This window comes from Loxodonta africana, chromosome 3, assembly GCF_030014295.1.
Source record: "Loxodonta africana isolate mLoxAfr1 chromosome 3, mLoxAfr1.hap2, whole genome shotgun sequence".
In the NCBI taxonomy this organism is placed as follows: Eukaryota; Metazoa; Chordata; class Mammalia; order Proboscidea; family Elephantidae; genus Loxodonta; species Loxodonta africana.
The window spans coordinates 59,731,875-59,749,361 of NC_087344.1; the positions used below are offsets into that span (position 1 = coordinate 59,731,875).

The 17,487-nt window shown below is 38.5% G+C and overlaps 1 protein-coding gene across 6 annotated transcripts in view; it reads left to right on the forward strand.

Moving 5' to 3' along the window:
• The window catches only part of RCAN3 (RCAN family member 3), a 42,540-nt gene extending 25,795 nt beyond the window's left edge, over positions 1–16,745 (forward strand). Inside the window, exons 3-8 of one of the 6 annotated variants that reach the window (XR_010321323.1) lie at positions 8,863–9,036; positions 10,082–10,247; positions 11,419–11,691; positions 13,348–13,433; positions 14,171–14,268; positions 15,183–16,705. Coding sequence is in view for 1 of the 6 variants with exons in the window: in XM_010595087.3 (XP_010593389.1) it covers positions 8,863–9,036; positions 10,082–10,247; positions 11,419–11,603 (525 nt within the window). In the remaining 5 variants the exon portion in view is untranslated. Of the gene's footprint in view, positions 1–8,862; positions 9,037–10,081; positions 10,248–11,418; positions 12,052–13,347 lie in introns of those variants that run through there. The other 5 variants (XR_010321322.1, XR_002787037.2, XR_002787035.2 and 2 more) reach the window with 5 other exon arrangements.
• Positions 16,746–17,487: the final 742 nt, after the last annotated feature.

Sequence of the window (17,487 nt, forward strand, 5' to 3'; positions counted from 1 at the left end):
AAGTGACCAGTAAAGAAAATCTAATGTTGCTATTCTTGTGGTAATTGAAGTAAGGTTTTTCATTATCCCAGTTCGTTAATAAATGGGAAGAGAACAGGTCTTTAAAATGTTTTTCTCAGCCTCATAGAATGATCCAAATATTGCTCTCCCACCTTCCTGCTCTATTCCACTTCAAAATACTTAGGGTATACATCTAATTGTACTTTTTACAAAAAAAAAAAAAAAATGCTTTTTTTTTTAGTGGAATTACATAACCCCAATATGAACTTTGAGCAAAGGGTTTTATCGTTTTGCCCTTGTAAAAGAGGAACTATGGTTATAGGGAATTATGTATCTTTAACAACAAAAACACTTGTTGCCATTGAGTTGATTCTGACACACAGTGACCCAATAGGACAGAGAACTGCCCCATAGGATTTCCAGGGAGCAACTGGTGGATTCGAACTGTCAATCTTTTGGTTAGTAGCCTGAGCTCTTAGCCACTGCGCCACCAGGGCTCATTGTATCTTTACAGAAAGTGCTAAATGTACATTAGCATCTCTTTTAGATTGAATTGTGTCCCCCAAAAATATATGTCAATTTGGTTAGGCAATGATTCTCATTATTGTGTCACTTGATCTGGTTTTCCTATGTGTTGTAAATCCTACCTTTGATGTTAATGAGGCAGGATTAGAGGCAGTTATGTTAATGAGGCAGGACTCCATCTACAAGATTAGGTTGTGACTTAAGTCAGTCTATTTTGAGATATAAGAGACAGAAGCAAGCAGAGAGACAGAGGGACCTCATACCACCAAGGAAGAGTGCCAGGAGCAGAGTGCTGAAAAGCTCCTAGTTCAGGGGAAGATTGATGACAAGGATCTTCCCCCAGAGCCAACAGAGAGAGAAAGCATTCCTCCTGGAGCTGGCACCCTGAATTCGAACTTCTAGCCTCCTAGACTGTGAGAGAATAAATTTTTCTTTGGTAAAGCCATCTACTTGTGGTATTTCTCTTATAGCAGCACTAGATAAACTAAGGCAGAATTTGATACCAGGGGTGGGGTGCTGCTCTAACAGATACCTAAAATGTGGGAAGCAGTTTTGAAACTGAGTGGGTAGAGGTTGGAAGAGTTTTAAGGTGCCTAATGGTAATTGAAGACACTGTTGGTGGAATTATGAACATCAGAGACATTTCTGGTGAGGACTCAGAAGGAAGTGAGGAGAGTTGTTACACTGGAGATGGGGCAGATAGCGAAAAGCAGCAGCAGAGAAACAGCAGCAGTAGAACCAGGAGACCAGCGCAACACAGCGCTGGAGCCAACTCACAGAGCTAGAGAGCTGAGTGCCTTTGTGCAGGAGGCTTCCTGGCAGAGCGGCATGCCTGTGGGCACTTATCGGTGGAGCTAGGCTTGCCAGCCCACAGAACGAGAGAGCTGAGTGCCTTCCAGCCGAAGTTTATTGGCAGAATAGGCACTTATCAGTGGTGCTACAGAGCTTTGGAAAACTTCCCCAGCAGGGCAGACTTGGGCAGTGAGGCTCGAGGGGACAAGAGGCCAAGGAATCAGGAAGCAGAAGCTATAGCAACAAGGAACACAGGAAACAGAGCTGCCCCAGTCTCAAAAGGTGGAGCCATAGCTTCTAGAGTTTCTAAGGGTGGGACCACAGCCTCCTAGGTTTCAAAGTCAGATTTTCACCAACTCTGTTCCAGAGTGTGGCATGGTTTTTCATGAGTGCCAGTGAGGTGGGGCCAGATCTGCTGCCCAAAGCTGAGGGGGCAGGGCTGCCATGCCCAAGAGGCAGAAAAACGGGCCTGCCGGGGCCAAGGGGGCAAAGCCGGCTTTCAGATGGACCAGGAGAATGGGGCCACCCAAATACGCAGGAGAAATGTTGCCATTCCAGTGGCCCGGGAAGGCAAAGCTGAGCCCCAGGGCTGAGGGACCTCCACCCAGGATCTGGAGAGTGTAGCCAGCACCCAGAGTCTGGAGGGCCAGGGCCATTGTCTAAATGGTCTCAGAGAACAGAGCCTTAAGAGCTAACATAATGTGTTCTTTTGATTTGCTTGTTACCTGTTACCCCTTTTTCCCTGGAAGTGTCTACCTTATGCCTTTTCACCCACTGTACTATGGAAGCAGATAACCCTGTATCCTAGATTTCACAGATGAAGAGGAATTTTGCTTCAGGATAGAATTTGCACTTGGAGTTAATTTAAGACTTTTGCTATGACATGATGGCGTAAATGTGTTTTACATGTGGCAATGACATGAATTTTGGGGGACCAAAGAGTGGAATGTTATGGATTAAATTGTGTCCCTCAAAAATGTGTGTCAAGTTGGCTATGCCATGATTCTCAGTATTGTGTCATCTGATCTGGTTTTCCTATATGTTATAAATCCTACCTCTGTGATGTTATTCAGGCGGGATTAGAAGCAGTTTGGTAATAAGGCAGGACTCAATCTATAAGATTAGGTTGTATGTTAAGTCAATCTCTTTTGAGATATAAAAGGGAGAAGCAAGCAGAGAGACGGGGGCCTCATACCACCAAGAAAGTGCCAGGAGTAGAGTATGTCTATGCTGAGAAGCTCCTAGTCCAGGGGAAGATTAATGACAAGGACCTTCCCCAAGGCCCAATAGAGAAAACCTTCCCCTGGAGCTGGTACCCTGAGTTCAGACTTCTAAACAGAAGAATAAATTTAAACAGAGAGAATAAATTTCTCTTTGTTAAAGACTTCTACTTTTAGTATTTCTGTTATAGCACACTAGATAAGTAAGACAACATCTTTTATAGAAAATTCATTCAGTAGGGGGAAATAGAAAAAGAAATTAATTGAAAAGAAGGAAGAAAAGAGAAAAAATGAACATAGAAAATAGACAAAATAAAAAACAAATAGCATAAAATAAGATGGTTAAAATCCAGAAATATCAGCAATCACAACAAATAAAAATGGACTAATTCCTTCAGTTAAAAGACAATGATTGTCAAACTGGATTTTTATATATATAGTATGTATATACTTGTGTGTATACACGTATATACGTATATGTATTTCTCCTTATGAAAGACATTTTTAAAAAATAATACAGAAATTTTGTTAATTGATTTCCATGCAATATAAAACCAAAAGGAAACTACACCCACTATGTTAATTTCAGACAAAATAGACTTAAAGGCAAAAGGCATTCCTAGAGAGATTAAGATAAAGAGGGTTAACAACCCACAAAACCCAGTGCCGTCGAGTCGATTCTGACTCATAGCGACCCTATAGGACATAGTAGAACCTAGTAATTAAAGGTTCAGTTCACCAGGAAGAGAAAACGATTCTAAATTTGTATGCACACAGTAACATAGCCTTAAAATGTATAAAGTAAGGGTGACCAAATTACAAGGAAAAATAGACAAATCCACCTCATAGTGGAAGTTTTTTTTGTTTTGATTAACATAGATTTATTTTGACTTCTGAATCATATAAGCAGATCTTCCAACAATCTTTTTTTTTATAATTCTTAAAATTTTTTCAGCCCCCACAACGTGACAGCACACTCCCCCTTTCCACCCCAGATTCCCTGTGTCTATTCAACTAGTTCCCGTCCCTTCTTGCCTTCTCATCTGGCTTTTGAACAGGAGCTGCCCTTTTGGTCTCATATATCTGATTGAACTAAGAAGTGCATTCCTCACATATATTATTTTTTGTTTTCTAGTCCTGTCTGATCTTTGGCTGAAGAGTGGACTTTGGAAGTGGTTTCAGTTCTGGGTTAACAGTGCATCCAGAGGCCATAGTTTTGGGGGCTCCTCCAGTCTCTGTCACACCATTAAGTCTGGTGGTTTTACATGAATTTGAGTTCTGTTACACATTTTTCTACTGCTCTGTCTGGGACTCTCTGTTGTGTTGCCTATCAGGACAATCACCGATGGTAGCCAGGCACCATCTCATTCTTCTGGTCTCGAGTTCAAGTCTCTGGTTCATTTGGTTCTTTAGTCCTTTGGGCTAGTGTTTTCCTTCTGTCTTTGGATTTCTTCATTCTCCTTTGCTTCGAGTGGGATGGGACTGATTGATGTATCTTAGATGGCTGCTCACAAGCTTTTAAGACCCCAGACACCACTCACCAAAGTGGGATCTAGAACATTTTCTTAATAAACTATATCAGTTGACCTAGGTGTCACCTGAAACTGTGGTCCCCAGGCCCCAGCCCCAGTTACTCTGTCCCTCAGAGTGTTTGGATGTGTCCAGGAGACTTCCTTGCTTTTGCTTTGGTCCAGTTGTGCTGACTTCCCCTGTATTGTGTGTTGTCCTTCCCTTCACTGAAGTTGATCCTTGTCTACTATCTAGTTAGTGATTTCCACTCCCCCTCCCTCCCAACCCTGGTAACTTTCAAAGAATGCTTTTTTCTCTGTTTAAACCTTTTCTTGAGTTCTTATAATAGTGGTCTCATACAGTACTTGTCCTTTTGCAACTGACTTACCTCACTCAGCATAATGCCATCCAGATTCATCCATGTTGTGAGATGTTTCATGGATTCATCATTGTTCTTTATTGTTGCATAGTATTCCATGGTGTGTATGTATCATAATTTGTTTATCCATTCGTCTGTTGATGGACATTTTTGATTGTTTCCATCTTTCTATTATTGTGAATAGTGCTTTAGTGAACATGGGTATGCATATGTCTATTCATATGATGGCTCTTACACTTCTCTTATGTATATTCCTAGGAGTGGGATTGCTGGATTGTATGGTATTTCTATTTCTAGCTTTTTAAGGAAGTGCCATATCATTTTCCAAAGTGGTTGTACCATTTTACATTCCCACCAGCAGTGCATAAAAGTTCCTATCCCTCCACAACCTCTCCAACATGTTATTTTCTGTTTTTTTGAACCATGCCAGTAATGTAGGGGTGAGATGGTATCTCACTGTAATTTTTATTTGCATTTCTCTAATGGCTAGTGATCACGAGCACTTCCTTATGTGTCTGTTAGCCACCTGAATGTATTCTTCAGTGAAATGTCTGTTCATATCATTTGCCCATTTCTTAATTGGATTGTTTGTCTTTTTGTTGTTGAGGTGTTACGGCATCTTAACAGATTTTAGAGATTAGACCCTTACCGGATGTGTCGTAGCCAAAAATTTTTTCCCAGTCTGTAGGTTGTCTTTTTACTCTTTCGGTGAAGTATTTTGATGAGCATAAGTGTTTGATTTTTAGGAGCTCTCAGTTATCTAGTTTCTCTTCTGGTGTTTGTGCATTGTTAGTTATGGTTTGTGTACTATTTATGTCATGTATTAGGGCCCCTAGCATTGTCCCTATTTTTTCTTCCACGATCTTTATTGTTTTAGATTTTATATTTAGGTCTTCGATCCATTTTGAGTTAGTTTTTGTGCATGATGTGAGGTACAGGTCCTGTTTCATTTTTTTACAAATGGATATCCGGTAGTGCTAGCACCGACAGTGGAAGATTTTAATAGACCTGTCTTGGTAATCAATAGCTCAAATAGACAAAAACAAAACAAAGCAAAACAAAAAATAGGATATAAACTTTCAAAGAACATAGCCTGATCTACTAGACATGTTTACATGTACCCAACAGCTGCAGAAACACATTCTTTTCAAGCACACATGGAAGATTTATGAAAATGGATGACATACTTAACCAAAAGCAAGTCTCAAAAATGTGAAAGGATTGGTATTATTATAGACAGCCTCCTCTGAGCATAGTGAACATAAGTTAGACATTAAAAAGATAACCAAACATCTCTCATTCATGAGATAAGAAATCGTAATGGAAATTAGAAAATATATAGAATCAAATGATAATGAAAATAATATATATCAAAATTTGTGGGGGACAGCTGAAGTGATACTTGGAAATATATATCCTGTAAATGCTGTATTAGAAAAGAAGAAAAGCTGATAAATTAATAAACCATAATCCATTTAAAGATATTGAAAAAGAACAAATGCAAAGGAAAGAGTAAAGACAATAGCAAAATTAATGAAATAAAATGTACAGTAGAGAGGGCCAATAATGTCAAAAAATGATTCCCAGGGGGAAAAGTGTATCTCTCCATTTATTTGCATCTTTAATTTCTCTCAGTCACGTTTTATGGTTTTCAGTACACAGGGGAAAGGATAATCTTTTCAATAATTGGTGATGGAACAATGGATAGACATTTGAAAAAAATTAACTTTGACCTTTGCTTCATACCATCAATGAAAATTAACTTGTAGTGGATCATAGGCCTAAATATAAGAACTTAGGTATAAAACATCTAGAAAAAATTTGAGAACATCTTAGTGACCTTGGGTATGGCAGAATTTTCTTAAATATGACACAAAAAGCATGAAATACTAAAAAAGTCAACAAATTGGTCTTCATCAAGATAAAAAACTTTTGCTCCTCAAAGACACTGTCCTGAAATGAAATATGGAAGCTACAGACTGGGAGAAAATATTTGTAAATTATATACTCAACAAATGACTTGTATCTAGAATATATAAAGAACTCTTACAGCTTATCGTATTTTACCCAAATAACGCACACCTTCTGCATTTGTTTCCTGCCGTGCCCTCCCTCTGCAAGTTATTTTCATAAGCGTGCTATGCTAATTTTTTTTTTACAGCAACATGTGGATGAGAATTGGCTCGGGGGTGCTTGTGAGGGTGCGTCCTGGGGGGAGGGTGCAGCTGGCAAAGAAATGCAGAAGGCATGCGTTATTTGTATAAAAATATGGTAATAAGAAGACAGCCTCATTTAAATATGGACAAAAGATTTGAACAGATACTTGGCCAAAGAAGTAAATAAGCTCATGAAAAGTTGCCCAGTGTCAGTGGTTATTAGGAAATGCAAATTAAAACCACAGTGAGATAACACTGCACACCAGTAGAATGACTAAAATTAAAAAGACTGTCCATAATAAGTGTTAAGAATGTGGAGCAACTAGAAATCTATTCACAATTGTTAGAAATTTAAAATGAGACAGCCATCTTGGAAAACAGTTTGATTAGTTCCTATAAAGTTAATCATACACTTATCATATGATTCAGCCCCTCCACTCTTAGATATTTACCTGAAAGACATGAAATTGTGTATCCACGTAAAACCTTGTACATGAATGTTCATAGCCGCTTTGTAATGCTTCAAAAATAGAAGCAACTCAAATGCCCATCAGGAGGTGAATGGGTAAACATCCGTACAGTGGAGCTCTACTTGGCAATAAAAAGGAAAAAAGGATCACTTCAGCATGGATAAATCTCAGAATAATTACACTCAGCGAAAGAAGTTAGACCCCCTGCAACCTCCAAAAAAAAAAAAAAAAGTACTATATGAGTCTACTATATAAAATTCTAGAAAATGCAGCCTAATCTGTAGTGACAAAAGATCAGTGGTTGCAAAGTGTTTTATGTTGACTAAAGACTTAAATGTGAAAGGCAAAACCATAAAACTTTGAGAAGGCTGTCTAGGATAACACTATACTCTCAGAGTATAATCTTACAGGGAAAAAGCAAAATGTAGAATATATACAACATGACCATATTTTTAGCAAGTAAATGTGATAAAACTATAGAGTAAAGCAAGGGAAGGATTTTCTTAAGACATAAAAACACAAAAGGAGATGATTGATAAATTTAGTAACATCTAAATTTAAAGCATTTATTTCTCAAAAGAAACCCTGGTGATGCAATGGTTAAGTGTTTGGCTGCTAACCAAAAAGTGGGCAGTTCATTTCCACCAGCTGCTCCTTGAAAACCCTATGGGGCAGTTCTGCTCTGTCCTATAGGGTCGCTATGAGTCAGAAGTGACTTGACAGCAATGGGTTTGGTTTTTTGGTTTTGGTTAGTGTCACTGTAAAGCTCCCATGAATCAGTAAAAAAGAGAGCCCAGTAGAAAAATGGAAAAAGTTATGAACAGCGTATTAGATCAAGAGGAACCCCAAATGGCTAAGTGTGAAACTCAGCCTTATTATTATTTGGGGAAGTGTGCATTATAGCCAAAATTAAGAGACCATTTCATATTCCTTGCCTCCCATTGGTAAAAATTTAAAAGTCTAACTATATCAAGTGTTGGCAAAGATATGAAGCACCTGAAATACTTACATACTCTTAGTACATTGGTACCAACACTTTGAAAAACTATTTGATATTCAATTAAAGTTGAAGATGTGCAAACTATAAGGATAAAGAATTCCAATTTTAGTTGTAGACATCAGAGAAGCTCTTGCCAGTGGGTAGCAATAGGCATGCACAAGAATGTTCATCAAAGCACTGCAGTAGCAAAAAACTGGAGGCAGTCCAGATTCTGGCAACGGAGAATGGAGAAATTGTAGTATGGCTCTGTGGTAGAATACTATATAGCAGTGAAAAAGAATGGCGTGCGGTTACACAGCATAAGGAAGAAGCTTACGAACAAAATCTTACAGGGAAAAAGCAAAATGTAGAATATATACAACATGGCCATATTTTTAGGAATACAAGTAAATGTGGTAAAACTATAAAGTAAAGCAAGGGAATGATAAGCACAAAATTTTGGAAATAGCTACTTTGAAAGAGGAAGGGAATGGGATGGGGGAAAAACAGCTGGCACACGGGGGATTTCAAGACTTTAGTAATGTTTTATTTCTACAGTTAAGCATGACTGTATCATTTATTATACCTTCCATTTATTTTATAACCTTTCGAGTCTACACAATACAGAGCAAAGCCAATTATTTTTAAAATAAATGTAAACTGCCACATTTAGCATATGGATTAATAGGCTATATAACAAGTCTGCAAGAAGGTATACTTAGCATACCCCGTTACTTGTATTTTATTATTTGAATTTCCTTCCACTAAAGGTTTTTCTTTCTCCCCCCGCCCCCCGCCCATGTTCTCTGTCTTGCTGCTCCTCAATGTGTAGGAGAGATTTGAAGCACTTTTCACCGTCTATGATGACCAGGTTACATTTCAGTCATTTAAAAGCTTTAGAAGAGTCCGAATCAGTTTCAGCAAACCTGAAGCGGCAGCAAGAGCTCGGATAGAACTCCACGAAACAGACTTCAACGGGCAGAAGCTGAAGCTGTATTTCGCACAGGTATTTATTTCACAGTACAGATGACACTGTTTTCTAAATTAGTTCTCCACCTGGAAACATCTTCACTTCTCCGTCTTCTATATTGTCTATCGGAGATCTTTGAAATGAACCATCCCCATCAGCAAATAACCTAAAAATAGTTTTTCTTTTGTTTTACAGGTACAGTTTTATTTCTTTATTAAGCATATTCACCCTCCTAAGCTTGGACTTAGACTGATAATTAAAGGAACTAACTCCTCTGGCAGCCTTTCTTAACTGGGGTCCTACGAGGGTTAAGCCCTAGCACCCTAAGATGAGTGAATTAACCTCTGGACATCTAGGATAGCGCCAGCGATGTACCATCCTTGGGTGAATGGACAAAATACTTTCTCAGATCATTTTTTGTGATTCATACGAGGAGCCCCGTTGAAAATGGCTGCTGCACGAAGGGACGGCCAGGGAGGTGGCATAGAGCTGTGTGCAAAAAGGCTGTCTGAGACTTTGAAATTGCAGAGGACCTTGTGGGTTACCAAGAATTTGGCTGTATTTATTCTAATCCTACATTGATGTTGCTCTTTGAGAAACCAATTTCTTCTATGAAGAATTGGCAAAATGGAGTTATTACACCTCTATTTGTGTATTACTTGTGCTGTTTTATTTTTGAAAGAGTGTGTTTTTTTCCCTTGGTCTTAACTTTCAAATTAAAAAAGGCAGAGGCATGTTGTCTTGCACTGCAGGTGAAAACCTAAATGAAAGAGGTGTCCAGGAGGAGTCACTTGAGATGGAGCATGAAATAAGATGGTATAACCTAACCCCTTCTAAGAATAGAATTTCATAGTTACTACCATTCATTTGTTCATTCATCTAGTCATCCTTTTTTTTAATTTAGCTAGTACTTACTGAGCACCTGAGTGCTCTTACAGATTATAGCCTGCTGAAGAGAAATTTTTAATTTTCTCCAAAAAGATGTAATGCTTACTTTAAAAATTCTATAGCAAGTAAAAATGAAGAAAAATTAGCCTAGTTCGCTAATTGACTTTGAGTCTGTCTTTCCCTTCGGGTACAGATGTCCAGTGAGACACGGGACAAATCGTACTTACTGCCGCCGCAGCCTGCCAAACAGTTCCTCATCTCGCCCCCAGCCTCCCCTCCAGTGGGGTGGAAGCAGAGTGAAGATGCAATGCCTATGATAAATTATGATTTACTTTGTGCCGTTTCCAAGTTGGGACCAGGTAACAAACTTACATGTTATTTTTTTTCCCCTAGAAACTTTTGTATTGAAGACCATATTCAGCAATTTGCGTTCTAGCCAACTAGCGGCCGCATGATTAGAGTGACAGGTAAAGTCTCACAAAACCCGCTGCCATCAAGTTGATTCCGACTCATAGCGACCCTATAGGACAGAGTAGAACTGCCCCCATAAGGTTTCTAAGGCTGCGATCTTTACGGAAGCAGACTGCCATATCTTTCTTCTGCGGAGCAGCTGGTAGTTTCGAACTGCTGACCTTTTGGTTAGCAGACAAGAAACTAAATCACTGTGCCATCAAGGCTCGAAGTCACATAAATCTATCTGTGGCATTTGTTATCTTTGTAATCTTGAGTAAGTTACTTAGCGTCAATTTTCTGAGCCTCAGTTTCATCATCTATAAACTAGAGAATATCAATTTTTCAGGATTAAAAGATATATATACATAATAATAAATGCAACTGTAATTTTTACCAGTACATAGTAAGTGAATATTAGTTGGCTCCTCTTCCGCTTCCTCAGGTTACCGACGGGCAACTCCTATGTTGAATAGTATTTCAAAGGATTGGTAATGACGCTGTTTCATCCCTTGCAAATTCTTCTTTATGTGTTTCCCATTCCTTCTTTTCCCACTCTTTCACATCTGTAACTCTCTCTTCAGAATAATTTAAGAACTTAATACCAAACTGATTCAGTCTAGTTGTTCATCCCAGACAGCATTATGTCTTTACATGGCTTACAAGTGGCTTAGCGTCATGTTTACACAGCAGCTCTGTATTTTGGATGTCTGAGGTCCTAAAGCCGAGAAGTTGCCCGTGCTGCCTGGGACTTCACAAGTGTCTCCTGAGGGAAAAACTGAAACCATTATGAAGTTAAGTAGGTTCACTTGCGTTGTTTATAAAACAGTAGTTAATATTTACATTTCAGTTCTGAAGACCTCGGTACTCCTCCCCAGCTAATTTCTTGAGATTGCAAAATTTTATAAGAACCTAAAGTGTCAGGCCTCTAACACCAAAGCAAGCTAAAGTACTCTGTTGTGAGGATTTAAAAAATAATAATGTGTAATTAAAATATAAGTGGAACAAGAAACTGCAAGAGGCAGAAAACTTCTTGCTGGAGACGAGGCTTTTGCTGTGTGTCTTATTTTACCTCCACAGGAGAGAAATATGAACTTCATGCAGGAACTGAGTCGACACCAAGCGTGGTGGTTCACGTCTGTGAAAGTGAAACTGAAGAGGAAGAAGAAACAAAAAACCCCAAACAGAAAATTACCCAGACGAGGCGCCCTGACCCTCCGACCACAGCACTGAGTGAGCCCCAGGCCTTCGATTGTGCACTGTGAGGCCTTTGATGGAGGTGCGAGGCATCTGCCGTGGGCTTCAGCGGTGGAGACCTGGGCCCCGACCACTGCAGATACATTGCTGCTAAATGTAGGTGAGACTAGGAGTGAAGGAAGCACTGTGCGCAGGCCTTTTCACCAAGCCTGGGCTGCTGACGGGCTGGCACAGAGTAGCAGCTGATTTTACCTGTTCCAAATTCTAACTGATGTTCTGAATGGCACTTTAAATTTAAGGATTAACCCCAAAGTTGTGGCAACTCTGGTCCATTTTTAAATACTAGCATATTGGGGAAATGGCTCCCCTCTCCCCAGCCATTGTTAGTTTCTCTGATTCCATATAGCACAGAGTACCAAAAACTGGAACTACAGTCATCCAGTGCAGTCCCATTTTTATGAGTTTAAAAATAGACTTACAATTTTCATAATCCAGCGTGGGTATTTTTGTACTGATATAATAAAAAAAAAAATAGCTTCTAGCTAATCTATTGATCAAAGGTTAATTGTTCAGTATACATGAAATTTTTTGCACGAAAAGAAATCTGAAATAGAGAAATCTATAGAAAGTGATTTTTCTGAAGTATTTTTTTCTTTAGCTTTGGGGAAGACTTGCCAAATCACTTTATCAGAATGAAATGGCACAAATCTGTGTGCGTGTTGTTCTCTTCCTTGGAGTCAGAGGGAAGTGACGCACAGACCATCATTCCACAGTCATCCCTTCCAGAGACAGGCTGCCCGGAAGGAATGGCTGCTTCAAAGGTGGGGTATACCACCAGTAAGCTCGGCCGATTATGATTTCATATCGCTCCTGTGTTCTGCCATTTGTGACCATGTTCTAGCTTGTAAAGAGCTGTCTTTAGCTACCAGTTTTTCATCCTGTTACCTTTTCCAGTGTTGTGTCAACCACTAGTTCTTGAGCTTTTCTATGCTGTATGTACATTTCCATATGTTACTCATAGACTTTAGAATTTAAAAGGTAATGGTAAGATTTTCTGAAGACCATTTTTAAATTGTCCATTTAAACATTTTCAGCTTGCTTTGAAAGACAAGTTACCTGTATTCCACACCTGTGAGTTAGGGAAAGAGGGAGGACATCATTTCCTCAGTCATACCTTTCTTTTTGGTGCAATTTTTTACCCTTACAGTTGGCATTTTTCACTAAAACAGAATTGTTTCTCGCCTGTGTTTTAGATTGTATACTTGAGCCTCTAAAGTAGAAGCAGCATCTTTTTAACTCTTTGTAGTCTGTTCAGACTTAGAAGTCCATTTTATAGAAATGTATCATAACTTAGAATGCTTTGCTTTTGGTCCAGTGGGTCTGCTGATTCTCTCCTCGTTGTGCTGTTTTCTGTGTATGGCAAATGTCCGGGACTCCCTGGCCATGTCTGGGCAGGAGTTGTACATACGCGTTTGGACTGATAAACCAATGTGGCTGCCCTCGCAAAGAAAGAAATTCAGGCCGTGGTGTTTGTATGTTTTTGGTAACGTGCTTTTGTAGTTTAGCTGTGCTTAGTATGGTGGAATTTATTTCTTTGGGCTTAAACTATATTGCAAAAATCTTTTAAGTTTTTTTTGTATTTTACTTGCCCTTAAATACTCTGAAGTGGTAAACTCTTCTCTTTGTATATATCCATCACTGCAAACCCCAGGGTAAATGCAGTTGAACTTTGCCATTCCGTAAGCAGTTTTTTTAATTCAGATCATGATTTGCCAGTTCCACTGACAGCCACTTAATAAATTTATTTTGTAGGTCCAGACTCAGCAGTGTGCTAGTTTCTGGTCTTACCTAGTCGCACCAGTTTATCATTGCAGAATGGGGCACGTGTATCAGGAAATGTACGTATTTTCAACAGTTGGGGATTCTTTTAATTTCCATCAGGAAACGTTGATTCACTATGATTTTCTAAGTGATGAAAACCCGTAATGTCTTACCTGGTTTGGCTTTCATTTTCTACCTGCCAATTGAGGAATATTGTAACCCTAAAATATAAAACCTTTTATTTTAATCAAACAGTGCAAATTACCTGATTTTTTAAATCTATTTTTGTTTGCTTGTTTTTTAAGAGTATTGAATTAATTGGAGAAAATTTTAAATCAAAATTTGAAAAATACATATTGAGTTGTTTAATATTTTCCTTATAGTATAATATTTCCATATGGTGAACTCTAAAAGAAAAACTACTAAATGCCCATCAACTTTTTAATATTGTGGAATCAACCAGAATCTCAGCAGGTACTATGGCCTCTATCCTTTTTTGGCTACTTTATGCCCAGTTCATGTAACCATATAGCAAGAGATGAGTCTCCGTGCATTTTTTTTTTTTTTTCGTAAATTCATCTACTTTTTTTTCTTCTTTGAAATTGAATTATTACTTGGATTCAACTTGCATCATATACTAACCATGTTTTCCTTAGCAATTATAACCTTTTTTGGGGAATCAAATTATTCAGTAAATTGTGAGGAAAGAAAATGATGCTTTGCATTAGGAAAAAACATCTGTGAAAGAAAAGAAAACCATGACATTTAATAAGGATAGTTGACAGAAGCTGCAATGTATTGTCTTACGTTCTAGATTCTTTAACATACCCAGCTGATGGAACAAGATAAATCAATTTAAAAAGTGTACTGGTGAGCATCCACTACATTCAAGGTGCTGAGAGGCAGAAATGGGTAAGAACAGTTCCCTTCTCTCGGACAGCTGAAAATCAGGGGAAAAGCAAACTGGTCTTCTCCCATTCTGCTTCTTTTCAGTGTTATACACTAAAACTTGTCAGTGATTAAGAGTTAAAAAAGACTAGGAACTTTTTAAGTTGTAGGTAAAGGTTTCAACAGAGCATTGCAGTCGTTGTGGGATGCTGGGATTGAAGAGGTACCTGGAGGTAGAGGTCAGATGCGGTACTTTGATTCTTTAAGGACACAGTCTTGTTTGTTTCCCATTCATATTCCATCTTTTAAAATGCCATGATATAAAATGAAAAGGTTTGGTTTTCTTAGAATCTCAGTTACAGAGCTGAAGGCGACTTTAGAAATTATATAATCCAATCCTTACGTTACACAGATTAGAAAACTGAAGTTATGTGACTCACTTAGTAGTCTGCAGCAAGGCAGCGGCAGCCTGGGGACTAGAGTTAGCATTCCTAACTCCCGGGCTAGTGCTTTTCCTGCTTGTTCTTGCATTGGCCTCTTAACCTTGAAAGCATTGAATACTAACTCCTATCATAAGAAAAAAAATCCTCTTTCCCCTAATAGGATGTAATGAATAAGAAAAATCTTACCTGATGGAGGCAGTGACTTAGTCATTTTAATCAGTGAATTTGGTGTTCCCTATTTTGTGCTTCTGTTTTCATTAAACCATTGGAATTGGAATCTGTTTCAATAATGTTATCTTGGTAGCCAGCAAATGCATTGACATTCTGTGTAGGCTTTCTTAGATTTTAATAGTAATGGGATTAAAATATAAATAATCATACTTAAAATGTGACTCAGAATGAGATCTGATATAACTTGGGAAGAGTTTATAGCCCTTGTAAAATTGAGTCCTATTAAAAATTGAAGACTGATCTATGCTTCATTCTTTTTTACAGAGTATTTTACAGACCATTGTTTTAAAGGGAAAAAACATCTCCAACATAATTAAGCAATGGAAAACATACTAAATTCTGTGGTGCATGAGGTTTACTGTCTGCTGGGTTTTTCTCTTTTCCCCAGAGTTATGTACCTTATACCTATCACACAGGTGAACTTGGCTAGTGTTTCCTTCTCCCTCTCAGCGTGCTCCTTTTTCACACTTCTTGCATTTACATCTTCCTGTGCTAAAGGAAACCAATTACTTACAATAAGTGTGACAGTGTAAAGGGACAAGAGACTTGGGGAAATATCTGTCTTCTAGTTGGGGAGATAAATCCATGTTGTAGAAGTTATACTTTTAAAAAGTTAAATAAATTTAAAGATAAGATTTATGGTCCTGTTGGATACTTGTTTGCTTTTTAAACTCACTTTGGAGTAAGAGTCAGCAGCCATCTTTGTAGGAATGCCATTGTCTTCTTTAATCGTGAATCAAGAAAAAAAATGTTAATAAATAGAGTATTGTTGTTGTTGCCAAATACAGAGGCAGCAGCAACTGAAAACTACAACAGCTAATAGGTTCATAGACCAAAAAGATGGTAAAAATGGTCGTGTTTAAAATAGAAGCTACCAGCCAAGATCAAGAAGAACTTACCTTGGGCTGAGTCAGAGGGTCTCTACCTGTTTAAACAAAGGCGACAGTTCGGACCTTTGACTAAATTAGATACGTGTTCTGTCTTGTAAACCTGTGTTTTCTTTCAAAACAAAATCGTGTCCTGTTAATTCTTGGAATTCCTGCAGAACTTTAAACGTTCGTCCTTGTCATAATGGAAGATTTACAGCTATGCAGATAATACATGTTGTCTTCCCACTTCCCGAGTCTTCCTACTTCAAATGGGGGACTGAGGAGGATAAAAGTGGCTAGTCTTGTTACTGTGCCAGACTCTTCCCAATGTTTCTCAACCCCAAGTGGGAGTCATAGTGAGTACTGATTGACATCCACCGTATCGTACGTGTCCTCCAAGTTTAACAAGTTTCCTCAGCCATTTCATCTCAATCTTAATTGAACCCTGGAGTTGAATTTATTATTTTATCTGAACATGTTTGTGGTCTTGTGTTATATTTTGGGGCCTTTTACCTTCCTGGTACTATAAGCTGTAGTAAATACTCATGGTACTTCAGAAAACTGTCTGTAATTTATATACATGTATTTCATATTTTAGTGTGCTGAAGTGGCAATCCATGATTGTAGTCATTTGTTATTCGTCAGCTTTGACTACCCTGTGTTTCAAGGACATTCCTTGCCCTATTAAGGTGACAACAGCAGAATGTAATTTTTTGGAAGCTTTGTGATTACTTGTAACAAGTTTTGTTTTTAAAACATAAAAATAAAATTAGCCTGTTCTTTTTTAAAATCAGTCCATTGATTTGTGTTCTTTGTGTAGTATCTTCAATATGCGTCACTTATATTTAGGTAATAACACAAAAAAGAAAAGGGAAATGTTTGTTCCTTTAGTAAGAGTCCTGTGGAGCATTAGTGCTACTGTGCCACAGTTCAAGGTGGTGATTCCCTGCCGACTGGAGGAAAAAAAAGCCCTACAATTTGAGTTCTTCACCAAGGAAAGTTTTACCCTGGTTTACTGTTCAGTGAAAAATGATTTATTCCTGGTAAAGGTTTATTATTATCTTGGTTAAAGAAACTTTTAATCTCCAAATTAAAATTTTGAAGCTGGAGATGACTGCAAATGATTATAGAGATTACCTAGTGGAATAATTTTTTTATACTTATTTTTGAGCCATGGAGCTCTGCTCTTCATTCAAACGAAGTCTTTCATAAAGCCCAATGTAAAACTGATTACCAACAAATACACAGAGCTGCGCTATTGAAGGCAGTGGGAGAGGAGTAGGGGGCCTGAAGTTCCTTCCATCTGTTTATCCTCCGACCCCTGTCAGGGCTCCTCAGAACAGTTCAGAACACGCTAGTGGATTTCAGCGGTCTCCATAGATTTCAGCGGTCTCCATACCCACCCACCTCACCTCACCCGCACACATGCACACCTTTATTCCACAGAATAAGAGATTGGTCCAGAGAGGCATTGCCAGATTCACCCCCATCTGCATGGTAGCCGACCTGGAACTAGAACTCAGGTTTCTTGCCTCTACCCCAGGTTCTTCCCACTATACCACACTACTCTGGTAAAATGGAATCTTTAATTCTCAGGAGAAAGTGTATTAGGGTTCAAAAGTTGTTTATTTCAGTAGCAAGTTAGAGTGGCTGGGAACATTCCAATCTTAACAGGAAATAATTTTCTCAACTGTTCTGTG